At 47.4% G+C, this 26,920-nt stretch overlaps 1 protein-coding gene across 1 annotated transcript in view; it reads left to right on the top strand.

The window, feature by feature from the left end:
* The window catches only part of LOC140372716 (RNA-binding protein Musashi homolog 1-like), a 335,187-nt gene that overhangs the window by 19,387 nt on the left and 288,880 nt on the right, over window positions 1-26,920 (top strand). Inside the window, exons 5-7 of the mRNA XM_072459820.1 lie at window positions 3,752-3,793; window positions 4,835-4,927; window positions 11,556-11,604. Coding sequence (XP_072315921.1) covers window positions 3,752-3,793; window positions 4,835-4,927; window positions 11,556-11,604 — 184 coding nt within the window. The remainder of the gene's footprint in view (window positions 1-3,751; window positions 3,794-4,834; window positions 4,928-11,555; window positions 11,605-26,920) is intronic.

Raw genomic sequence — 26,920 nt, 5'->3', positions numbered from 1 at the left:
AGACCTGGTTTAGTCCTGGGTTAGACCTGGTTTAGTCCTGGTTTAGTCCTGGTTTAGTCCTGGTTTAGACCTGGTTTAGTCCTGGTTTAGACCTGGGTTAGACCTGGTTTAGTCATGGTTTAGACCTGGGTTAGACCTGGTTTAGACCTGGTTTAGTCCTGGTTTAGTCCTGGTTTAGTCCTGGTTTAGACCTGGGTTAGACCTGGTTTAGTCCTGGTTTAGTCCTGGTTTAGACCTGGGTTAGACCTGGTTTAGTCCTGGTTTAGTCCTGGTTTAGTCCTGGTTTAGACCTGGTTTAGTCCTGGTTTAGTCCTGGTTTAGTCCTGGTTTAGTCCTGGTTTAGACCTGGGTTAGTCCTGGTTTAGTCCTGGTTTAGTCCTGGTTTAGACCTGGTTTAGTCCTGGTTTAGACCTGGGTTAGACCTGGTTTAGTCCTGGGTTAGACCTGGTTTAGTCCTGGTTTAGTCCTGGTTTAGTCCTGGTTTAGTCCTGGTTTAGACCTGGGTTAGACCTGGTTTAGTCCTGGGTTAGACCTGGTTTAGTCCTGGTTTAGTCCTGGTTTAGTCCTGGTTTAGTCCTGGGTTAGACCTGGTTTAGTCCTGGTTTAGACCTGGTTTAGTCCTGGTTTAGTCCTGGTTTAGTCCTGGTTTAGTCCTGGTTTAGTCCTGGGTTAGACCTGGTTTAGTCCTGGTTTAGTCCTGGTTTAGACCTGGTTTAGACCTGGTTTAGTCCTGGTTTAGTCCTGGTTTAGTCCTGGTTTAGTCCTGGTTTAGACCTGGTTTAGTCCTGGTTTAGTCCTGGTTTAGTCCTGGTTTAGACCTGGGTTAGACCTGGTTTAGTCCTGGTTTAGTCCTGGTTTAGTCCTGGTTTAGTCCTGGTTTAGTCCTGGTTTAGTCCTGGGTTAGACCTGGTTTAGTCCTGGTTTAGTCCTGGTTTAGTCCTGGGTTAGACCTGGTTTAGTCCTGGTTTAGTCCTGGTTTAGTCCTGGTTTAGTCCTGGTTTAGTCCTGGTTTAGTCCTGGTTTAGTCCTGGGTTAGTCCTGGTTTAGTCCTGGGTTAGACCTGGTTTAGTCCTCTCTTGACCCTGTGGCAGGGTTGTTACCTGTGGTTTGGTGTTGTCCTGTTGCCTTGACGACAGCAGTCACATGGGAGACACACCCGCCGCTCGGCCTGATGGGATTTGTCTCCATGACGACACACGCTGCTTTGCATTTTCCTCTGAGAGACTTTAAATCAAGTCCTACACCAGGTCAAAGGTCGAGGCAAAGAACAACATGAGCTGAATCTATTTCAATCTTTATTGTCCTAAATGACCCTCTGACCCTCTGACCCTCTGACCCTCTGACCCTCTGCTCCTCTGACCCTCTGACCCTCTGCTCCTCTGACCCTCTGCTCCTCTGACCCTCTGACCCTCTGGTCCTCTGACCCTCTGCTCCTCTGACCCTCTGACCCTCTGACCCTCTGGTCCTCTGACCCTCTGCTCCTCTGACCCTCTGCTCCTCTGACCCTCTGCTCCTCTGACCCTCTGCTCCTCTGACCCTCTGACCCTCTGACCCTCTGGTCCTCTGACCCTCTGCTCCTCTGACCCTCTGGTCCTCTGACCCTCTGCTCCTCTGACCCTCTGGTCCTCTGACCCTCTGACCCTCTGCTCCTCTGCTCCTCTGACCCTCTGACCCTCTGACCCTCTGCTCCTCTGACCCTCTGACCCTCTGCTCCTCTGACCCTCTGCTCCTCTGACCCTCTGCTCCTCTGACCCTCTGCTCCTCTGACCCTCTGGTCCTCTGACCCTCTGACCCTCTGCTCCTCTGACCCTCTGGTCCTCTGACCCTCTGCTCCTCTGACCCTCTGCTCCTCTGACCCTCTGACCCTCTGCTCCTCTGACCCTCTGCTCCTCTGACCCTCTGCTCCTCTGACCCTCTGACCCTCTGCTCCTCTGCTCCTCTGACCCTCTGACCCTCTGCTCCTCTGACCCTCTGCTCCTCTGACCCTCTGCTCCTCTGACCCTCTGACCCTCTGCTCCTCTGACCCTCTGCTCCTCTGACCCTCTGCTCCTCTGACCCTCTGACCCTCTGCTCCTCTGACCCTCTGACCCTCTGCTCCTCTGCTCCTCTGCTCCTCTGACCCTCTGACCCTCTGCTCCTCTGCTCCTCTGACCCTCTGGTCCTCTGACCCTCTGCTCCTCTGACCCTCTGCTCCTCTGACCCTCTGACCCTCTGCTCCTCTGACCCTCTGACCCTCTGACCCTCTGACCCTCTGCTCCTCTGACCCTCTGGTCCTCTGACCCTCTGACCCTCTGCTCCTCTGCTCCTCTGACCCTCTGACCCTCTGACCCTCTGCTCCTCTGACCCTCTGACCCTCTGCTCCTCTGACCCTCTGACCCTCTGCTCCTCTGCTCCTCTGCTCCTCTGACCCTCTGACCCTCTGCTCCTCTGCTCCTCTGCTCCTCTGACCCTCTGACCCTCTGCTCCTCTGCTCCTCTGACCCTCTGACCCTCTGACCCTCTGCTCCTCTGACCCTCTGCTCCTCTGACCCTCTGACCCTCTGCTCCTCTGACCCTCTGCTCCTCTGACCCTCTGACCCTCTGCTCCTCTGACCCTCTGCTCCTCTGACCCTCTGCTCCTCTGACCCTCTGCTCCTCTGACCCTCTGACCCTCTGCTCCTCTGCTCCTCTGCTCCTCTGACCCTCTGACCCTCTGCTCCTCTGACCCTCTGCTCCTCTGACCCTCTGCTCCTCTGACCCTCTGACCCTCTGCTCCTCTGACCCTCTGACCCTCTGCTCCTCTGCTCCTCTGCTCCTCTGACCCTCTGACCCTCTGCTCCTCTGCTCCTCTGACCCTCTGGTCCTCTGACCCTCTGCTCCTCTGACCCTCTGCTCCTCTGACCCTCTGACCCTCTGCTCCTCTGACCCTCTGACCCTCTGACCCTCTGACCCTCTGCTCCTCTGACCCTCTGGTCCTCTGACCCTCTGACCCTCTGCTCCTCTGCTCCTCTGACCCTCTGACCCTCTGACCCTCTGCTCCTCTGACCCTCTGACCCTCTGCTCCTCTGACCCTCTGCTCCTCTGACCCTCTGCTCCTCTGACCCTCTGACCCTCTGCTCCTCTGACCCTCTGACCCTCTGCTCCTCTGCTCCTCTGCTCCTCTGACCCTCTGACCCTCTGCTCCTCTGCTCCTCTGCTCCTCTGACCCTCTGACCCTCTGCTCCTCTGCTCCTCTGACCCTCTGACCCTCTGACCCTCTGACCCTCTGCTCCTCTGACCCTCTGCTCCTCTGACCCTCTGACCCTCTGCTCCTCTGACCCTCTGCTCCTCTGACCCTCTGACCCTCTGCTCCTCTGACCCTCTGCTCCTCTGACCCTCTGCTCCTCTGACCCTCTGCTCCTCTGACCCTCTGACCCTCTGCTCCTCTGCTCCTCTGACCCTCTGACCCTCTGCTCCTCTGCTCCTCTGACCCTCTGCTCCTCTGCTCCTCTGACCCTCTGACCCTCTGCTCCTCTGACCCTCTGGTCCTCTGACCCTCTGACCCTCTGCTCCTCTGCTCCTCTGACCCTCTGCTCCTCCTCTCCTCTGACCCTCTGCTCCTCTGCTCCTCTGACCCTCTGCTCCTCTGACCCTCTGCTCCTCTGCTCCTCTGCTCCTCTGCTCCTCTGCTCCTCTGTACCTGAGGAGATGCTGAGGGTGCAGAACAGCAGCCATGTCTGTCACTTTGCCTCAGGGCGGCCGTGGCACATCTTCTCATTCTGTTGTTTCCACAGATCGACCCCAAAGTGGCGTTTCCTCGTCGAGCACAACCAAAGGTGAGAGTCATCCTCTGCTCCTCTGCTCCTCTGTTCCGCTCCTCTGCCCCTCTCCTCTGCTCCTCTGCCCCTCTCCTCTGCTCCTCCTCTCCTCTGCCCCTCTCCTCTGCTCCTCTGACCCTCTGACTCTCTCCTCTGCCTCTCTCCTCCTCTCCTTCTCTCCTCTGCTCCTCTGACCCTCTGACTCTCTCCTCCTCTCCTCTGCCCCTCTCCTCCTCTCCTCTGCTCCTCTTTCCCTCTCCTCCTCTCCTCTGCTCCTCTGCCCTGCTCCTCTGCCCTGCTCCTCGGACTCTCTCCTCCTCTCCTCTGCTCCTCTCCTCCTCTCCTCTGCCCCTCTCCTCTGCTCCTCTGACCCTCTGACTCTCTCCTCTGCTCCTCTTTCCCTCTCCTCCTCTCCTCTGCTCCTCTGCCCTGCTCCTCTGCCCTGCTCCTCGGACTCTCTCCTCCTCTCCTCTGCTCCTCTCCTCCTCTCCTCTGCCCCTCTCCTCTGCTCCTCTGACCCTCTGACTCTCTCCTCTGCTCCTCTCCTCTGCCTCTCTCCTCCTCTCCTTCTCTCCTCTGCTCCTCTGACCCTCTGACTCTCTCCTCCTCTCCTCTGCCCCTCTCCTCCTCTCCTCTGCTCCTCTGCCCCTCTCCTCTGCTCCTCTGGCCAGCTCCTCTGCCCCTCTCCTCCGCTCCTCTCCTCCTCTGTTCCTCTCCTCCTCTCCTCTGCTCCTCTGCCCCTCTCCTCTGCTCCTCTGCCCCTCTCCTCCTCTCCTCTGCTCCTCTGCCCCTATCCTCTGCTCCTCTGCCCCTCTCATCTGCTCCTCTGCTCCTCTGGCCAGCTCTTCTGCTCCTCTGACTCTCTCCTCCTCTCCTCTGCTCCTCTGCCCCTATCCTCTGCTCCTCTGCCCCTATCCTCTGCTCCTCTGCCCCTATCCTCTGCTCCTCTGCCCCTATCCTCTGCTCCTCTGCCCCTCTCCTCTGCTCCTCTGCCCCTCTCCTCTGCTTCTTTGCTCCTCTCCTCTGCTCCTCCTCTAACCCTTCTTCTTGTCTCTGCAGCTCGTGACCAGGACTAAAAAGGTCTTCGTTGGAGGTCTTTCTGTGAGCACCTCCATCGAGGACGTCAGACATTACTTTGGACAGTTTGGGAAGGTGAGTTTAGCCTCCTCTTCCTCCCCTCCTCTGCGTCTCTGGACAAGCAGCTGCTCCTCCTCTCCTCCTCTGCGTCTCTGGACAAGCAGCTGCTCCTCCTCTCCTCCTCTGCGTCTCTGGACAAGCAGCTGCTCCTCCTCCCCTCCTCTGCGTCTCTGGACAAGCAGCTGCTCCTCCTCTCCTCCTCTGCGTCTCTGGACAAGCAGCTGCTCCTCCTCCCCTCCTCTGCGTCTCTGGACAAGCAGCTGCTCCTCCTCTCCTCCTCTGCGTCTCTGGACAAGCAGCTGCTCCTCCTCTCCTCCTCTGCGTCTCTGGACAAGCAGCTGCTCCTCCTCGTTGTCGTTAGCTTCATGTTTCAGCGTTAACCCCTCGAGTTTAGCAGGACCGCCCTGAACCGGAGCAGTGCTAATGAGCCGTGACCCCCATGCTAACGCTAACGCTAACAGGAGGCTACAGAGAGTGACCACAGCACTCTGGTCCTGGCCTTCAGCAGGACACGACATTCCACAGAACAGAACAGTCACAACAAGTTTGTGTCATCCATTTCTTTGTCATGGCCTTCGTCGCCACCACCAGATGTCCCAAAGATCTCCATCTACACTGTCCATGGCAGGAGTTCAGAGGCCCAAGGTCATAGTTCCAAAGGTCAGAGGTCATCCAGGACTCATGACAGTGGTTTGCTCTGGTGGTGCTGCATTTTGACCTGGTGTTAATGACCTTATTATGCTCCACCCACTTTTACTCTTTTTCACTCGTGATCGCCACTCCTGTTGTCATCGCACTCCTGTTGTCATCGCACTCCTGTTGTCGTCGCACTCCTGTTGTCGTCGCACTCCTGTTGTCGTCGCACTCCTGTTGTCATCGCACTCCTGTTGTCATCGCACTCCTGTTGTCATCGCACTTCTGTTGTCATCGCACTCCTGTTGTCATCGCACTTCTGTTGTCATCGCACTCCTGTTGTCATCGCACTCCTGTTGTCATCGCACTCCTGTTGTCATCGCACTTCTGTTGTCATCGCACTCCTGTTGTCATCGCACTCCTGTTGTCATCGCACTCCTGTTGTCATCGCACTCCTGTTGTCGTCGCACTCCTGTTGTCGTCGCACTCCTGTTGTCATCGCACTTCTGTTGTCATCGCACTCCTGTTGTCATCGCACTCCTGTTGTCATCGCACTTCTGTTGTCGTCGCACTCCTGTTGTCATCGCACTCCTGTTGTCATCGCACTCCTGTTGTCATCGCACTCCTGTTGTCATCGCACTCCTGTTGTCATCGCACTCCTGTTGTCATCGCACTCCTGTTGTCATCGCACTCCTGTTGTCGTCGCACTCCTGTTGTCATCGCACTCCTGTTGTCATCGCACTCCTGTTGTCATCGCACTTCTGTTGTCGTCGCACTCCTGTTGTCATCGCACTTCTGTTGTCGTCGCACTCCTGTTGTCATCGCACTTCTGTTGTCATCGCACTCCTGTTGTCATCGCACTCCTGTTGTCATCGCACTTCTGTTGTCATCGCACTCCTGTTGTCATCGCACTCCTGTTGTCATCGCACTCCTGTTGTCATCGCACTCCTGTTGTCATCGCACTTCTGTTGTCGTCGCACTCCTGTTGTCATCGCACTTCTGTTGTCATCGCACTCCTGTTGTCGTCGCACTCCTGTTGTCATCGCACTCCTGTTGTCATCGCACTCCTGTTGTCATCGCACTCCTGTTGTCATCGCACTTCTGTTGTCGTCGCACTCCTGTTGTCATCGCACTTCTGTTGTCGTCGCACTCCTGTTGTCATCGCACTTCTGTTGTCATCGCACTCCTGTTGTCGTCGCACTCCTGTTGTCATCGCACTTCTGTTGTCGTCGCACTCCTGTTGTCATCGCACTTCTGTTGTCATCGCACTCCTGTTGTCGTCGCACTCCTGTTGTCATCGCACTCCTGTTGTCATCGCACTTCTGTTGTCGTCGCACTCCTGTTGTCATCGCACTTCTGTTGTCGTCGCACTCCTGTTGTCATCGCACTTCTGTTGTCATCGCACTCCTGTTGTCATCGCACTTCTGTTGTCATCGCACTTCTGTTGTCGTCGCACTCCTGTTGTCATCGCACTTCTGTTGTCGTCGCACTCCTGTTGTCATCGCACTCCTGTTGTCATCGCACTTCTGTTGTCGTCGCACTCCTGTTGTCATCGCACTCCTGTTGTCGTCGCACTCCTGTTGTCATCGCACTCCTGTTGTCGTCGCACTCCTGTTGTCATCGCACTCCTGTTGTCATCGCACTCCTGTTGTCATCGCACTTCTGTTGTCATCGCACTCCTGTTGTCGTCGCACTCCTGTTGTCATCGCACTTCTGTTGTCGTCGCACTCCTGTTGTCATCGCACTCCTGTTGTCATCGCACTTCTGTTGTCATCGCACTCCTGTTGTCATCGCACTCCCGTTGTCATCGCACTTCTGTTGTCGTCGCACTCCTGTTGTCATCGCACTTCTGTTGTCGTCGCACTCCTGTTGTCATCGCACTTCTGTTGTCATCGCACTCCTGTTGTCATCGCACTTCTGTTGTCATCGCACTCCTGTTGTCATCGCACTTCTCCGTTGGTTTGAATGGAGAACGGGGGAAAAAACATGGTCTAAGGAGCTCTGTGAGAGGTCATGACCTTTATAGCCTCTGACTGAGATCTTTATCAAGGTCATGACCTTTATAACATCTGACTGATGTTTATCAAGGTCATGACCTTTATAGCCTCTGACTGAGATGTTAATCAAGGTCATGACCTTTATAACCTCTGACTGATGTTTATCAAGGTCATGACCTTTATAGCCTCTGACTGAGATGTTAATCAAGGTCATGACCTTTATAACCTCTGACTGATGTTTATCAAGGTCATGACCTTTATAGCCTCTGACTGAGATGTTAATCAAGGTCATGACCTTTATAACCTCTGACAGATGTTTATCAAGGTCATTACCTTTATAACCTCTGACTGAGATGTTTATCAAGGTCATGACCTTTATAACCTCTGACAGATGTTTATCAAGGTCATGACCTTTATAACCTCTGACTGATGTTTATTAAGGTCATGACCTTTATAACCTCTGACTGTTGTTTATCAAGGTCATGACCTTTATAACCTCTGACTGATGTTTATCAAGGTCATGACCTTTATAACCTCTGACTGAGATGTTTATCAAGGTCATGACCTTTATAACCTCTGACAGATGTTTATCAAGGTCATGACCTTTATAACCTCTGACTGAGATGTTTATCAAGGTCATGACCTTTATAACCTCTGACAGATGTTTATCAAGGTCATGACCTTTATAACCTCTGACTGAGATGTTTTTCAAGGTCATGACCTGTATAACCTCTGACTGAGATGTTTATCAAGGTCATGACCTTTATAACCTCTGACAGATGTTTATCAAGGTCATGACCTTTATAACCTCTGACTGATGTTTATTAAGGTCATGACTTTTATAACCTCTGACTGTTGTTTATCAAGGTCATGATCTTTATAACCTCTGACTGAGATGTTTATCAAGGTCATGACTTTTATAACCTCTGACTGTTGTTTATCAAGGTCATGACCTTTATAACCTCTGACTGAGATGTTTATCAAGGTCATGACCTTTATAACCTCTGACTGAGATGTTTATCAAGGTCATGACCTTTATAACCTCTGACTGAGATGTTTATCAAGGTCATGACCTTTATAACCTCTGACTGAGATGTTTTTCAAGGTCATGACCTGTATAACCTCTGACTGAGATGTTTATCAAGGTCATGACCTTTATAACCTCTGACAGATGTTTATCAAGGTCATGACCTTTATAACCTCTGACTGATGTTTATTAAGGTCATGACTTTTATAACCTCTGACTGTTGTTTATCAAGGTCATGACCTTTATAACCTCTGACTGAGATGTTTATCAAGGTCATGACCTTTATAACCTCTGACTGAGATGTTTATCAAGGTCATGACCTTTATAACCTCTGACTGAGATTTTTATCAAGGTCATGACCTTTATAACCTCTGACTGAGATGTTTTTCAAGGTCATGACCTGTATAACCTCTGACTGAGATGTTTATCAAGGTCATGACCTTTATAACCTCTGACAGATGTTTATCAAGGTCATGACCTTTATAACCTCTGACTGATGTTTATTAAGGTCATGACTTTTATAACCTCTGACTGTTGTTTATCAAGGTCATGACCTTTATAACCTCTGACTGAGATGTTTATCAAGGTCATGACCTGTATAACCTCTGACTGAGATGTTTATCAAGGTCATGACCTTTATAACCTCTGACTGAGATGTTTATCAAGGTCATGACCTTTATAACCTCTGACTGAGATGTTTTTCAAGGTCATGACCTGTATAACCTCTGACTGAGATGTTTATCAAGGTCATGACCTTTATAACCTCTGACAGATGTTTATCAAGGTCATGACCTTTATAACCTCTGACTGATGTTTATTAAGGTCATGACTTTTATAACCTCTGACTGTTGTTTATCAAGGTCATGACCTTTATAACCTCTGACTGAGATGTTTATCAAGGTCATGACCTTTATAACCTCTGACTGAGATGTTTATCAAGGTCATGACTTTTATAACCTCTGACTGTTGTTTATCAAGGTCATGACCTTTATAACCTCTGACTGAGATGTTTATCAAGGTCATGACCTTTATAACCTCTGACTGAGATGTTTATCAAGGTCATGACCTTTATAACCTCTGACTGAGATGTTTTTCAAGGTCATGACCTGTATAACCTCTGACTGAGATGTTTATCAAGGTCATGACCTTTATAACCTCTGACAGATGTTTATCAAGGTCATGACCTTTATAACCTCTGACTGATGTTTATTAAGGTCATGACTTTTATAACCTCTGACTGTTGTTTATCAAGGTCATGACCTTTATAACCTCTGACTGAGATGTTTATCAAGGTCATGACCTGTATAACCTCTGACTGAGATGTTTATCAAGGTCATGACCTTTATAACCTCTGACTGATGTTTATTAAGGTCATGACTTTTATAACCTCTGACTGTTGTTTATCAAGGTCATGACCTTTATAACCTCTGACTGAGATGTTTATCAAGGTCATGACCTGTATAACCTCTGACTGAGATGTTTATCAAGGTCATGACCTTTATAACCTCTGACTGAGATGTTTATCAAGGTCATGACCTTTATAACCTCTGACTGAGATGTTTATCAAGGTCATGACCTGTATAACCTCTGACTGAGATGTTTATCAAGGTCATGACCTTTATAACCTCTGACTGAGATGTTTATCAAGGTCATGACCTTTATAACCTCTGACTGAGATGTTTTTCAAGGTCATGACCTGTATAACCTCTGACTGAGATGTTTATCAAGGTCATGACCTTTATAACCTCTGACTGAGATGTTTATCAAGGTCATGACCTTTATAACCTCTGACTGAGATGTTTATCAAGGTCATGACCTTTATAACCTCTGACTGAGATGTTTATCAAGGTCATGACCTTTATAACCTCTGACTGAGATGTTTTTCAAGGTCATGACCTGTATAACCTCTGACTGAGATGTTTATCAAGGTCATGACCTTTATAACCTCTGACTGAGATGTTTATCAAGGTCATGACCTTTATAACCTCTGACTGTTGTTTATCAAGGTCATGACCTTTATAACCTCTGACTGAGATGTTTATCAAGGTACTTTTGGATGTACTTTTGGATGTACTTTTGAATGTACTTTTGAATGTACTTTTGAATGTACTTTTGGATGTACTTTTGGATGTACTTTTGGATGTACTTTTGAATGTACTTTTGGATGTACTTTTGGATGTACTTTTGGATGTACTTTTGGATGTACTTTTGGATGTACTTTTGGATGTACTTTTGAATGTACTTTTGGATGTACTTTTGGATGTACTTTTGGATGTACTTTTGGATGTACTTTTGAATGTACTTTTGGATGTACTTTTGGATGTACTTTTGAATGTACTTTTGGATGTACTTTTGAATGTACTTTTGGATGTACTTTTGGATGTACTTTTGGATGTACTTTTGGATGTACTTTTGAATGTACTTTTGGATGTACTTTTGAATGTACTTTTGGATGTACTTTTGGATGTACTTTTGGATGTACTTTTGGATGTACTTTTGAATGTACTTTTGGATGTACTTTTGGATGTACTTTTGAATGTACTTTTGGATGTACTTTTGAATGTACTTTTGGATGTACTTTTGGATGTACTTTTGGATGTACTTTTGGATGTACTTTTGAATGTACTTTTGGATGTACTTTTGGATGTACTTTTGGATGTACTTTTGGATGTACTTTTGGATGTACTTTTGGATGTACTTTTGAATGTACTTTTGGATGTACTTTTGAATGTACTTTTGGATGTACTTTTGGATGTACTTTTGGATGTACTTTTGAATGTACTTTTGGCATCACAAAGAAGTGAGTGAGGGAAGCATGGTCCGGCCCACACAGGGCTCCGGCCCACACAGGGCTCCGGCCCACACAGGGCTCCGGCCCACAGGGTGTCACTGCTCAGGACATCTGTTTCCGTGACAACAGGCGGCACATGAAACCTTGATCTGTGAATAACAGTCAAACCTCATAATCCTCATGTTTGTGTTTCAGGTCCAAGACGCAATGTTAATGTTCGACAAGACAACCAACCGACACCGAGGTGAGACTAAACCAGGACTAAAGCAGGACTAAACCAGGTCTAAAGCAGGACTAAAGCAGGACTAAAGCAGGACTAAACCAGGACTAAAGCAGGACTAAAGCAGGACTAAACCAGGTCTAAAGCAGGACTAAACCAGGTCTAAAGCAGGACTAAAGCAGGACTAAACCAGGACTAAACCAGGTCTAAACCAGGTCTAAACCAGGTCTAAAGCAGGACTAAAGCAGGACTAAAGCAGGACTAAAGCAGGACTAAAGCAGGACTAAACCAGGACTAAACCAGGTCTAAACCAGGTCTAAACCAGGTCTAAAGCAGGACTAAAGCAGGACTAAAGCAGGACTAAAGCAGGACTAAAGCAGGACTAAACCAGGACTAAACCAGGTCTAAACCAGGTCTAAACCAGGTCTAAAGCAGGTCTAAAGCAGGACTAAACCAGGTCTAAAGCAGGACTAAACCAGGACTAAACCAGGACTAAACCAGGACTAAACCAGGTCTAAAGCAGGACTAAACCAGGTCTAAAGCAGGACTAAAGCAGGACTAAACCAGGACTAAACCAGGTCTAAACCAGGTCTAAACCAGGTCTAAAGCAGGACTAAAGCAGGACTAAAGCAGGACTAAAGCAGGACTAAACCAGGACTAAACCAGGTCTAAACCAGGTCTAAAGCAGGACTAAAGCAGGACTAAAGCAGGACTAAACCAGGACTAAAGCAGGTCTAAAGCAGGACTAAAGCAGGACTAAACCAGGACTAAACCAGGTCTAAACCAGGTCTAAACCAGGTCTAAAGCAGGACTAAAGCAGGACTAAAGCAGGACTAAAGCAGGACTAAAGCAGGACTAAACCAGGACTAAAGCAGGACTAAAGCAGGACTAAACCAGGACTAAACCAGGTCTAAACCAGGTCTAAACCAGGTCTAAAGCAGGACTAAAGCAGGACTAAAGCAGGACTAAAGCAGGACTAAAGCAGGACTAAACCAGGACTAAACCAGGTCTAAACCAGGTCTAAAGCAGGACTAAAGCAGGACTAAAGCAGGACTAAAGCAGGACTAAACCAGGACTAAAGCAGGACTAAAGCAGGACTAAAGCAGGACTAAAGCAGGACTAAAGCAGGACTAAAGCAGGACTAAACCAGGTCTAAACCAGGTCTAAAGCAGGACTAAAGCAGGACTAAAGCAGGACTAAAGCAGGACTAAAGCAGGACTAAACCAGGACTAAAGCAGGACTAAAGCAGGACTAAAGCAGGACTAAAGCAGGACTAAAGCAGGACTAAAGCAGGTCTAAACCAGGTCTAAAGCAGGACTAAAGCAGGACTAAAGCAGGACTAAACCAGGTCTAAACCAGGTCTAAAGCAGGACTAAAGCAGGACTAAAGCAGGACTAAAGCAGGACTAAACCAGGTCTAAACCAGGACTAAACCAGGACTAAACCAGGACTAAACCAGGACTAAACCAGGACTAAAGCAGGACTAAACCAGGTCTAAAGCAGGTCTAAAGCAGGACTAAAGCAGGACTAAAGCAGGACTAAAGCAGGACTAAACCAGGTCTAAACCAGGTCTAAACCAGGACTAAACCAGGACTAAACCAGGACTAAACCAGGTCTAAACCAGGTCTAAACCAGGACTAAACCAGGACTAAACCAGGACTAAACCAGGACTAAACCAGGACTAAACCAGGACTAAACCAGGTCTAAACCAGGTCTAAAGCAGGACTAAAGCAGGACTAAAGCAGGACTAAAGCAGGACTAAACCAGGTCTAAACCAGGTCTAAACCGGGACTAAACCAGGACTAAACCAGGACTAAACCAGGTCTAAACCAGGTCTAAAGCAGGACTAAAGCAGGACTAAAGCAGGACTAAACCAGGTCTAAACCAGGTCTAAACCAGGACTAAACCAGGACTAAAGCAGGACTAAAGCAGGACTAAACCAGGTCTAAACCAGGACTAAAGCAGGACTAAAGCAGGACTAAAGCAGGACTAAACCAGGTCTAAACCAGGTCTAAACCAGGTCTAAACCAGGACTAAACCAGGACTAAACCAGGACTAAACCAGGACTAAAGCAGGACTAAACCAGGTCTAAACCAGGTCTAAAGCAGGACTAAAGCAGGACTAAAGCAGGACTAAAGCAGGACTAAACCAGGTCTAAACCAGGTCTAAACCAGGACTAAACCAGGACTAAACCAGGACTAAAGCAGGACTAAAGCAGGTCTAAACCAGGACTAAACCAGGACTAAACCAGGACTAAACCAGGACTAAAGCAGGACTAAACCAGGTCTAAAGCAGGACTAAAGCAGGACTAAAGCAGGACTAAACAGGTCTAAACCAGGTCTAAACCAGGACTAAACCAGGACTAAAGCAGGACTAAAGCAGGTCTAAAGCAGGACTAAACCAGGACTAAACCAGGACTAAAGCAGGACTAAACCAGGTCTAAAGCAGGACTAAAGCAGGACTAAAGCAGGACTAAAGCAGGACTAAAGCAGGACTAAACCAGGTCTAAAGCAGGACTAAAGCAGGACTAAACCAGGACTAAAGCAGGACTAAACCAGGACTAAAGCAGGACTAAACCAGGACTAAACCAGGACTAAAGCAGGACTAAACCAGGACTAAAGCAGGACTAAAGCAGGACTAAAGCAGGACTAAAGCAGGACTAAACCAGGACTAAAGCAGGACTAAACCAGGACTAAAGCAGGACTAAAGCAGGACTAAAGCAGGACTAAAGCAGGACTAAACCAGGACTAAAGCAGGACTAAAGCAGGACTAAAGCAGGTCTAAAGCAGGACTAAAGCAGGACTAAACCAGGACTAAACCAGGACTAAAGCAGGACTAAACCAGGACTAAAGCAGGACTAAAGCAGGACTAAAGCAGGACTAAAGCAGGACTAAACCAGGACTAAAGCAGGACTAAACCAGGACTAAACCAGGACTAAAGCAGGACTAAAGCAGGACTAAAGCAGGACTAAAGCAGGACTAAACCAGGACTAAACCAGGACTAAACCAGGACTAAAGCAGGACTAAACCAGGACTAAACCAGGACTAAACCAGGACTAAACCAGGTCTAAACCAGGACTAAAGCAGGACTAAACCAGGACTAAACCAGGACTAAACCAGGACTAAACCAGGACTAAAGCAGGACTAAACCAGGACTAAAGCAGGACTAAACCAGGACTAAACCAGGACTAAAGCAGGACTAAACCAGGACTAAACCAGGAGTAAACCAGGACTAAAGCAGGACTAAACCAGGACTAAACCAGGACTAAACCAGGACTAAACCAGGACTAAAGCAGGACTAAACCAGGACTAAACCAGGACTAAAGCAGGACTAAACCAGGACTAAACCAGGACTAAACCAGGACTAAAGCAGGACTAAAGCAGGACTAAAGCAGGACTAAACCAGGACTAAACCAGGACTAAACCAGGACTAAAGCAGGACTAAACCAGGACTAAACCAGGACTAAACCAGGACTAAACCAGGACTAAACCAGGACTAAAGCAGGACTAAAGCAGGACTAAACCAGGACTAAAGCAGGACTAAAGCAGGACTAAACCAGGACTAAAGCAGGACTAAACCAGGTCTAAACCAGGACTAAACCAGGTCTAAACCAGGTCTAAACCAGGACTAAACCAGGACTAAACCAGGACTAAACCAGGACTAAACCAGGACTAAACCAGGTCTAAACCAGGTCTAAACCAGGTCTAAACCAGGTCTAAACCAGGACTAAACCAGGACTAAAGCAGGACTAAAGCAGGACTAAACCAGGACTAAACCAGGACTAAACCAGGACTAAAGCAGGACTAAACCAGGACTAAACCAGGACTAAACCAGGACTAAACCAGGACTAAACCAGGACTAAACCAGGTCTAAAGCAGGACTAAACCAGGTCTAAAGCAGGACTAAAGCAGGACTAAACCAGGACTAAACCAGGTCTAAACCAGGTCTAAACCAGGTCTAAAGCAGGACTAAAGCAGGACTAAAGCAGGACTAAAGCAGGACTAAAGCAGGACTAAAGCAGGACTAAAGCAGGACTAAACCAGGACTAAACCAGGTCTAAACCAGGTCTAAACCAGGTCTAAAGCAGGACTAAAGCAGGACTAAAGCAGGACTAAAGCAGGACTAAAGCAGGACTAAACCAGGACTAAACCAGGTCTAAACCAGGACTAAAGCAGGACTAAAGCAGGACTAAACCAGGTCTAAACCAGGACTAAAGCAGGACTAAAGCAGGTCTAAACCAGGTCTAAAGCAGGTCTAAAGCAGGACTAAACCAGGTCTAAAGCAGGACTAAACCAGGACTAAACCAGGACTAAACCAGGACTAAAGCAGGACTAAAGCAGGTCTAAACCAGGTCTAAAGCAGGTCTAAACCAGGACTAAACCAGGTCTAAACCAGGACTAAAGCAGGACTAAAGCAGGTCTAAACCAGGTCTAAAGCAGGTCTAAAGCAGGACTAAACCAGGTCTAAAGCAGGACTAAACCAGGACTAAACCAGGACTAAACCAGGACTAAACCAGGTCTAAAGCAGGACTAAACCAGGTCTAAAGCAGGACTAAAGCAGGACTAAACCAGGACTAAACCAGGTCTAAACCAGGTCTAAACCAGGTCTAAAGCAGGACTAAAGCAGGACTAAAGCAGGACTAAAGCAGGACTAAAGCAGGACTAAACCAGGACTAAACCAGGTCTAAACCAGGTCTAAACCAGGTCTAAAGCAGGACTAAAGCAGGACTAAAGCAGGACTAAAGCAGGACTAAAGCAGGACTAAACCAGGACTAAACCAGGTCTAAACCAGGTCTAAACCAGGTCTAAAGCAGGTCTAAAGCAGGACTAAACCAGGTCTAAAGCAGGACTAAACCAGGACTAAACCAGGACTAAACCAGGACTAAACCAGGTCTAAAGCAGGACTAAACCAGGTCTAAAGCAGGACTAAAGCAGGACTAAACCAGGACTAAACCAGGTCTAAACCAGGTCTAAACCAGGTCTAAAGCAGGACTAAAGCAGGACTAAAGCAGGACTAAAGCAGGACTAAAGCAGGACTAAACCAGGACTAAACCAGGTCTAAACCAGGTCTAAAGCAGGACTAAAGCAGGACTAAAGCAGGACTAAACCAGGACTAAAGCAGGTCTAAAGCAGGACTAAAGCAGGACTAAACCAGGACTAAACCAGGTCTAAACCAGGTCTAAACCAGGTCTAAAGCAGGACTAAAGCAGGACTAAAGCAGGACTAAAGCAGGACTAAAGCAGGACTAAACCAGGACTAAAGCAGGACTAAAGCAGGACTAAACCAGGACTAAACCAGGTCTAAACCAGGTCTAAACCAGGTCTAAAGCAGGACTAAAGCAGGACTAAAGCAGGACTAAAGCAGGACTAAAGCAGGACTAAACCAGGACTAAACCAGGTCTAAACCAGGTCTAAAGCAGGACTAAAGCAGGACTAAAGCAGGACTAAAGCAGGACTAAACCAGGACTAAAGCAGGACTAAAGCAGGACTAAAGCAGGACTAAAGCAGGACTAAAGCAGGACTAAAGCAGGACTAAACCAGGTCTAAACCAGGTCTAAAGCAGGACTAAAGCAGGACTAAAGCAGGACTAAAGCAGGACTAAAGCAGGACTAAACCAGGACTAAAGCAGGACTAAAGCAGGACTAAAGCAGGACTAAAGCAGGACTAAAGCAGGACTAAAGCAGGTCTAAACCAGGTCTAAAGCAGGACTAAAGCAGGACTAAAGCAGGACTAAACCAGGTCTAAACCAGGTCTAAAGCAGGACTAAAGCAGGACTAAAGCAGGACTAAAGCAGGACTAAACCAGGTCTAAACCAGGACTAAACCAGGACTAAACCAGGACTAAACCAGGACTAAACCAGGACTAAAGCAGGACTAAACCAGGTCTAAAGCAGGTCTAAAGCAGGACTAAAGCAGGACTAAAGCAGGACTAAAGCAGGACTAAACCAGGTCTAAACCAGGTCTAAACCAGGACTAAACCAGGACTAAACCAGGACTAAACCAGGTCTAAACCAGGTCTAAACCAGGACTAAACCAGGACTAAACCAGGACTAAACCAGGACTAAACCAGGACTAAAGCAGGACTAAACCAGGTCTAAACCAGGTCTAAAGCAGGACTAAAGCAGGACTAAAGCAGGACTAAAGCAGGACTAAACCAGGTCTAAACCAGGTCTAAAGCGGGACTAAACCAGGACTAAAGCAGGACTAAACCAGGTCTAAACCAGGTCTAAAGCAGGACTAAAGCAGGACTAAAGCAGGACTAAACCAGGTCTAAACCAGGTCTAAACCAGGACTAAACCAGGACTAAAGCAGGACTAAAGCAGGACTAAAGCAGGACTAAACCAGGTCTAAACCAGGACTAAAGCAGGACTAAAGCAGGACTAAAGCAGGACTAAACCAGGTCTAAACCAGGTCTAAACCAGGACTAAACCAGGACTAAACCAGGACTAAACCAGGACTAAACCAGGACTAAAGCAGGACTAAACCAGGTCTAAACCAGGTCTAAAGCAGGACTAAAGCAGGACTAAAGCAGGACTAAAGCAGGACTAAACCAGGTCTAAACCAGGTCTAAACCAGGACTAAACCAGGACTAAAGCAGGACTAAAGCAGGACTAAACCAGGTCTAAACCAGGACTAAACCAGGACTAAACCAGGACTAAAGCAGGACTAAACCAGGTCTAAACCAGGTCTAAAGCAGGACTAAAGCAGGACTAAACAGGTCTAAACCAGGTCTAAACCAGGACTAAACCAGGACTAAAGCAGGACTAAAGCAGGTCTAAAGCAGGACTAAACCAGGACTAAACCAGGACTAAAGCAGGACTAAACCAGGTCTAAAGCAGGACTAAAGCAGGACTAAAGCAGGACTAAAGCAGGACTAAAGCAGGACTAAACCAGGTCTAAAGCAGGACTAAAGCAGGACTAAACCAGGACTAAAGCAGGACTAAACCAGGACTAAAGCAGGACTAAACCAGGACTAAACCAGGACTAAAGCAGGACTAAACCAGGACTAAAGCAGGACTAAAGCAGGACTAAAGCAGGACTAAAGCAGGACTAAACCAGGACTAAAGCAGGACTAAACCAGGACTAAAGCAGGACTAAAGCAGGACTAAAGCAGGACTAAAGCAGGACTAAACCAGGACTAAAGCAGGACTAAAGCAGGACTAAAGCAGGTCTAAAGCAGGACTAAAGCAGGACTAAACCAGGACTAAACCAGGACTAAAGCAGGACTAAACCAGGACTAAAGCAGGACTAAAGCAGGACTAAAGCAGGACTAAAGCAGGACTAAACCAGGACTAAAGCAGGACTAAACCAGGACTAAACCAGGACTAAAGCAGGACTAAAGCAGGACTAAAGCAGGACTAAAGCAGGACTAAACCAGGACTAAACCAGGACTAAACCAGGACTAAAGCAGGACTAAACCAGGACTAAACCAGGACTAAACCAGGACTAAACCAGGTCTAAACCAGGACTAAAGCAGGACTAAACCAGGACTAAACCAGGACTAAACCAGGACTAAACCAGGACTAAAGCAGGACTAAACCAGGACTAAAGCAGGACTAAACCAGGACTAAACCAGGACTAAAGCAGGACTAAACCAGGACTAAACCAGGAGTAAACCAGGACTAAAGCAGGACTAAACCAGGACTAAACCAGGACTAAACCAGGACTAAACCAGGACTAAAGCAGGACTAAACCAGGACTAAACCAGGACTAAAGCAGGACTAAACCAGGACTAAACCAGGACTAAACCAGGACTAAAGCAGGACTAAAGCAGGACTAAAGCAGGACTAAACCAGGACTAAACCAGGACTAAACCAGGACTAAAGCAGGACTAAACCAGGACTAAACCAGGACTAAACCAGGACTAAACCAGGACTAAACCAGGACTAAAGCAGGACTAAAGCAGGACTAAACCAGGACTAAAGCAGGACTAAAGCAGGACTAAACCAGGACTAAAGCAGGACTAAACCAGGTCTAAACCAGGACTAAACCAGGTCTAAACCAGGTCTAAACCAGGACTAAACCAGGACTAAACCAGGACTAAACCAGGACTAAACCAGGACTAAACCAGGTCTAAACCAGGTCTAAACCAGGTCTAAACCAGGTCTAAACCAGGACTAAACCAGGACTAAAGCAGGACTAAAGCAGGACTAAACCAGGACTAAACCAGGACTAAACCAGGACTAAAGCAGGACTAAACCAGGACTAAACCAGGACTAAACCAGGACTAAACCAGGACTAAAGCAGGACTAAACCAGGACTAAACCAGGACTAAAGCAGGACTAAACCAGGACTAAACCAGGACTAAACCAGGACTAAAGCAGGACTAAAGCAGGACTAAAGCAGGACTAAACCAGGACTAAACCAGGACTAAACCAGGACTAAAGCAGGACTAAAGCAGGACTAAACCAGGACTAAACCAGGACTAAAGCAGGACTAAACCAGGACTAAAGCAGGACTAAACCAGGTCTAAACCAGGACTAAACCAGGACTAAACCAGGACTAAACCAGGTCTAAACCAGGTCTAAACCAGGACTAAACCAGGTCTAAACCAGGTCTAAAGCAGGACTAAAGCAGGACTAAAGCAGGACTAAAGCAGGACTAAACCAGGACTAAAGCAGGACTAAAGCAGGACTAAAGCAGGACTAAAGCAGGACTAAAGCAGGACTAAACCAGGACTAAACCAGGTCTAAACCAGGTCTAAAGCAGGACTAAAGCAGGACTAAAGCAGGACTAAAGCAGGACTAAAGCAGGACTAAACCAGGACTAAACCAGGTCTAAACCAGGTCTAAACCAGGTCTAAAGCAGGACTAAAGCAGGACTAAAGCAGGACTAAAGCAGGACTAAAGCAGGACTAAACCAGGACTAAACCAGGTCTAAACCAGGTCTAAAGCAGGACTAAAGCAGGACTAAAGCAGGACTAAAGCAGGACTAAACCAGGACTAAAGCAGGACTAAAGCAGGACTAAAGCAGGACTAAAGCAGGACTAAAGCAGGACTAAAGCAGGACTAAACCAGGTCTAAACCAGGTCTAAAGCAGGACTAAAGCAGGACTAAAGCAGGACTAAACCAGGACTAAAGCAGGACTAAAGCAGGACTAAAGCAGGACTAAAGCAGGACTAAAGCAGGACTAAAGCAGGTCTAAACCAGGTCTAAAGCAGGACTAAAGCAGGACTAAAGCAGGACTAAACCAGGTCTAAACCAGGTCTAAAGCAGGACTAAAGCAGGACTAAAGCAGGACTAAAGCAGGACTAAACCAGGTCTAAACCAGGACTAAACCAGGACTAAACCAGGACTAAACCAGGACTAAACCAGGACTAAAGCAGGACTAAACCAGGTCTAAAGCAGGTCTAAAGCAGGACTAAAGCAGGACTAAAGCAGGACTAAAGCAGGACTAAACCAGGTCTAAACCAGGTCTAAACCAGGACTAAACCAGGACTAAACCAGGACTAAACCAGGTCTAAACCAGGTCTAAACCAGGACTAAACCAGGACTAAACCAGGACTAAACCAGGACTAAACCAGGACTAAAGCAGGACTAAACCAGGTCTAAACCAGGACTAAAGCAGGACTAAACCAGGACTAAAGCAGGACTAAAGCAGGACTAAAGCAGGACTAAAACAGGACTAAACCAGGACTAAACCAGGACTAAAGCAGGACTAAACCAGGACTAAAGCAGGACTAAAGCAGGACTAAAGCAGGACTAAAGCAGGACTAAACCAGGACTAAAGCAGGACTAAACCAGGACTAAAGCAGGACTAAAGCAGGACTAAAGCAGGACTAAAGCAGGACTAAACCAGGACTAAACCAGGACTAAACCAGGACTAAAGCAGGACTAAACCAGGACTAAACCAGGACTAAACCAGGACTAAACCAGGTCTAAACCAGGACTAAAGCAGGACTAAACCAGGACTAAACCAGGACTAAACCAGGACTAAACCAGGACTAAAGCAGGACTAAACCAGGACTAAAGCAGGACTAAACCAGGACTAAACCAGGACTAAAGCAGGACTAAACCAGGACTAAACCAGGACTAAACCAGGACTAAAGCAGGACTAAACCAGGACTAAACCAGGACTAAACCAGGACTAAACCAGGACTAAAGCAGGACTAAACCAGGACTAAACCAGGACTAAAGCAGGACTAAACCAGGACTAAACCAGGACTAAACCAGGACTAAAGCAGGACTAAAGCAGGACTAAAGCAGGACTAAACCAGGACTAAACCAGGACTAAACCAGGACTAAAGCAGGACTAAACCAGGACTAAACCAGGACTAAACCAGGACTAAACCAGGACTAAACCAGGACTAAAGCAGGACTAAAGCAGGACTAAACCAGGACTAAAGCAGGACTAAAGCAGGACTAAACCAGGACTAAAGCAGGACTAAACCAGGTCTAAACCAGGACTAAACCAGGTCTAAACCAGGTCTAAACCAGGACTAAACCAGGACTAAACCAGGACTAAACCAGGACTAAACCAGGACTAAACCAGGTCTAAACCAGGTCTAAACCAGGACTAAACCAGGTCTAAACCAGGTCTAAACCAGGACTAAACCAGGACTAAAGCAGGACTAAAGCAGGACTAAACCAGGACTAAACCAGGTCTAAACCAGGACTAAACCAGGACTAAACCAGGTCTAAACCAGGACTAAAGCAGGACTAAACCAGGACTAAACCAGGACTAAACCAGGACTAAACCAGGACTAAAGCAGGACTAAACCAGGACTAAAGCAGGACTAAAGCAGGACTAAACCAGGACTAAAGCAGGACTAAACCAGGACTAAACCAGGACTAAACCAGGACTAAAGCAGGACTAAACCAGGACTAAACCAGGACTAAACCAGGACTAAAGCAGGACTAAACCAGGACTAAACCAGGACTAAAGCAGGACTAAACCAGGACTAAACCAGGACTAAACCAGGACTAAAGCAGGACTAAAGCAGGACTAAAGCAGGACTAAACCAGGACTAAACCAGGACTAAACCAGGACTAAACCAGGACTAAAGCAGGACTAAAGCAGGACTAAACCAGGACTAAACCAGGACTAAAGCAGGACTAAACCAGGACTAAAGCAGGACTAAACCAGGTCTAAACCAGGACTAAACCAGGACTAAACCAGGACTAAACCAGGTCTAAACCAGGTCTAAACCAGGACTAAACCAGGTCTAAACCAGGTCTAAACCAGGACTAAACCAGGACTAAACCAGGACTAAACCAGGACTAAACCAGGACTAAACCAGGTCTAAACCAGGACTAAAGCAGGACTAAAGCAGGACTAAAGCAGGACTAAAGCAGGACTAAACCAGGACTAAACCAGGACTAAACCAGGACTAAACCAGGACTAAAGCAGGACTAAACCAGGACTAAACCAGGACTAAAGCAGGACTAAACCAGGACTAAACCAGGACTAAACCAGGACTAAAGCAGGACTAAAGCAGGACTAAAGCAGGACTAAACCAGGACTAAACCAGGACTAAACCAGGACTAAAGCAGGACTAAACCAGGACTAAACCAGGACTAAACCAGGACTAAACCAGGACTAAAGCAGGACTAAACCAGGACTAAACCAGGACTAAACCAGGTCTAAACCAGGACTAAACCAGGACTAAACCAGGACTAAACCAGGTCTAAACCAGGACTAAAGCAGGACTAAACCAGGACTAAACCAGGACTAAACCAGGACTAAACCAGGACTAAAGCAGGACTAAACCAGGACTAAAGCAGGACTAAAGCAGGACTAAACCAGGACTAAACCAGGACTAAACCAGGACTAAAGCAGGACTAAACCAGGACTAAAGCAGGACTAAACCAGGACTAAACCAGGACTAAACCAGGACTAAACCAGGACTAAAGCAGGACTAAACCAGGACTAAACCAGGACTAAAGCAGGACTAAACCAGGACTAAACCAGGACTAAACCAGGACTAAAGCAGGACTAAAGCAGGACTAAAGCAGGACTAAACCAGGACTAAACCAGGACTAAACCAGGACTAAAGCAGGACTAAACCAGGACTAAACCAGGACTAAAGCAGGACTAAAGCAGGACTAAACCAGGACTAAACCAGGACTAAAGCAGGACTAAAGCAGGACTAAAGCAGGACTAAACCAGGTCTAAACCAGGACTAAACCAGGTCTAAACCAGGTCTAAACCAGGACTAAACCAGGACTAAAGCAGGACTAAACCAGGACTAAACCAGGACTAAACCAGGACTAAACCAGGACTAAAGCAGGACTAAACCAGGACTAAACCAGGACTAAAGCAGGACTAAACCAGGACTAAACCAGGACTAAACCAGGACTAAACCAGGACTAAACCAGGACTAAAGCAGGACTAAACCAGGACTAAACCAGGACTAAACCAGGACTAAAGCAGGACTAAACCAGGACTAAACCAGGACTAAACCAGGACTAAACCAGGACTAAAGCAGGACTAAACCAGGACTAAACCAGGACTAAAGCAGGACTAAACCAGGACTAAACCAGGACTAAACCAGGACTAAAGCAGGACTAAAGCAGGACTAAAGCAGGACTAAACCAGGACTAAACCAGGACTAAACCAGGACTAAAGCAGGACTAAACCAGGACTAAACCAGGACTAAACCAGGACTAAAGCAGGACTAAAGCAGGACTAAACCAGGACTAAACCAGGACTAAAGCAGGACTAAACCAGGACTAAAGCAGGACTAAACCAGGTCTAAACCAGGACTAAACCAGGTCTAAACCAGGTCTAAACCAGGACTAAACCAGGACTAAACCAGGACTAAACCAGGACTAAACCAGGTCTAAACCAGGTCTAAACCAGGACTAAACCAGGTCTAAACCAGGTCTAAACCAGGTCTAAACCAGGACTAAACCAGGACTAAACCAGGACTAAACCAGGACTAAACCAGGACTAAACCAGGTCTAAACCAGGACTAAACCAGGACTAAACCAGGACTAAACCAGGTCTAAACCAGGACTAAACCAGGACTAAAGCAGGACTAAACCAGGACTAAACCAGGACTAAAGCAGGACTAAAGCAGGACTAAACCAGGACTAAAGCAGGACTAAACCAGGACTAAAGCAGGACTAAACCAGGACTAAACCAGGACTAAACCAGGACTAAACCAGGTCTAAACCAGGACTAAACCAGGACTAAAGCAGGACTAAACCAGGACTAAAGCAGGACTAAACCAGGACTAAACCAGGTCTAAACCAGGACTAAAGCAGGACTAAACCAGGACTAAAGCAGGACTAAAGCAGGACTAAACCTGGACTAAACCAGGACTAAAGCAGGACTAAACCAGGACTAAACCAGGACTAAAGCAGGACTAAAGCAGGACTAAACCTGGACTAAACCAGGACTAAACCAGGACTAAAGCAGGACTAAAGCAGGACTAAACCAGGACTAAACCAGGACTAAAGCAGGACTAAACCAGGACTAAACCAGGACTAAACCAGGACTAAACCAGGTCTAAACCAGGACTAAACCAGGACTAAACCAGGACTAAACCAGGACTAAACCAGGTCTAAACCAGGTCTAAACCAGGTCTAAACCAGGACTAAACCAGGACTAAACCAGGTCTAAACCAGGACTAAACCAGGACTAAACCAGGACTAAAGCAGGACTAAAGCAGGACTAAAGCAGGACTAAACATGGACTAAAGCAGGACTAAAGCAGGACTAAACCTGGACTAAAGCAGGACTAAAGCAGGACTAAACCAGGACTAAACCAGGACTAAAGCAGGACTAAAGCAGGACTAAAGCAGGACTAAAGCAGGACTAAAGCAGGACTAAACCTGGACTAAAGCAGGACTAAAGCAGGACTAAACCAGGTCTAAACCAGGACTAAACCAGGACTAAAGCAGGACTAAAGCAGGACTAAAGCAGGACTAAACCTGGACTAAAGCAGGACTAAAGCAGGACTAAAGCAGGACTAAAGCAGGACTAAAGCAGGACTAAAGCAGGACTAAAGCAGGACTAAACCAGGACTAAACCAGGACTAAACCAGGACTAAACCAGGACTAAAGCAGGACTAAACCTGGACTAAAGCAGGACTAAAGCAGGACTAAACCTGGACTAAAGCAGGACTAAAGCAGGACTAAACCTGGACTAAAGCAGGACTAAAGCAGGACTAAACCAGGTCTAAACCAGGTCTAAAGCGGGACTAAACCAGGACTCAACCAGGACTAAACCAGGACTAAACCAGGTCTAAAGCGGGACTAAACCAGGACTAAACCAGGACTAAAGCGGGACTAAACCAGGACTAAACCAGGTCTAAAGCGGGACTAAACCAGGACTCAACCAGGACTAAACCAGGACTAAACCAGGACTAAACCTGGACTAAACCAGGACTAAACCAGGGTTAAACCAGGTCTAAACCAGGACTAAAGCGGGACTAAACCAGGTCTAAACCAGGTCTAAAGCGGGACTAAACCAGGACTCAACCAGGACTAAACCAGGACTAAACCAGGTCTAAAGCGGGACTAAACCAGGACTAAACCAGGACTAAAGCGGGACTAAACCAGGACTAAACCAGGACTAAACCAGGACTAAACCAGGACTAAAGCGGGACTAAAGCGGGACTAAACCAGGACTAAACCAGGACTAAACCAGGTCTAAACCAGGACTAAACCAAGACTAAACCAAGACTAAACCAGGGTTAAACCAGGTCTAAACCAGGACTAAAGCGGGACTAAAGCAGGACTAAACCAGGACTAAACCAGGACTAAACGTGGATTAAACCAGGACTAAACCAGGACTAAACCAGGACTAAACCAGGACTAAACCAGGTCTAAAGCGGGACTAAACCAGGACTAAAGCGGGACTAAAGCGGGACTAAACCAGGACTAAACCAGGACTAAACTAGGACTAAACCAGGTCTAAAGCGGGACTAAACCAGGTCTAAACCAGGACTAAACCAGGACTAAACCAGGACTAAACCTGGACTAAAGCGGGACTAAAGCGGGACTAAACCGGGACTAAACCAGGACTAAAGCGGGACTAAACCAGGACTCAACCAGGACTAAACCAGGTCTAAAGCGGGACTAAACCGGGACTAAACCGGGACTAAACAAGGACTAAACCAGGTCTAAAGCGGGACTAAAGCAGGTCTAAAGCGGGACTAAACCGGGACTAAACCGGGACTAAACCAGGACTAAACCAGGTCTAAACCGGGACTAAACCAGGACTAAACCAGGACTAAAGCAGGACTAAACCAGGACTAAACCAGGTCTAAACCAGGACTAAAGCAGGACTAAACCAGGACTAAACCAGGACTAAACCAGGACTAAAGCAGGACTAAACCAGGACTAAACCAGGACTAAACCAGGTCTAAACCAGGACTAAACCAGGACTAAACCAGGA

Source organism: Eucyclogobius newberryi, unplaced genomic scaffold, assembly GCF_026437365.1.
Source record: "Eucyclogobius newberryi isolate DKJ021-1_F unplaced genomic scaffold, fEucNew1.0.hap1 SCAF_28, whole genome shotgun sequence".
Classification (NCBI taxonomy): Eukaryota; Metazoa; Chordata; class Actinopteri; order Gobiiformes; family Gobiidae; genus Eucyclogobius; species Eucyclogobius newberryi.
Note: the sequence above shows the minus strand (reverse complement) of the source record. Positions and strands in the feature narration are given on the sequence as shown.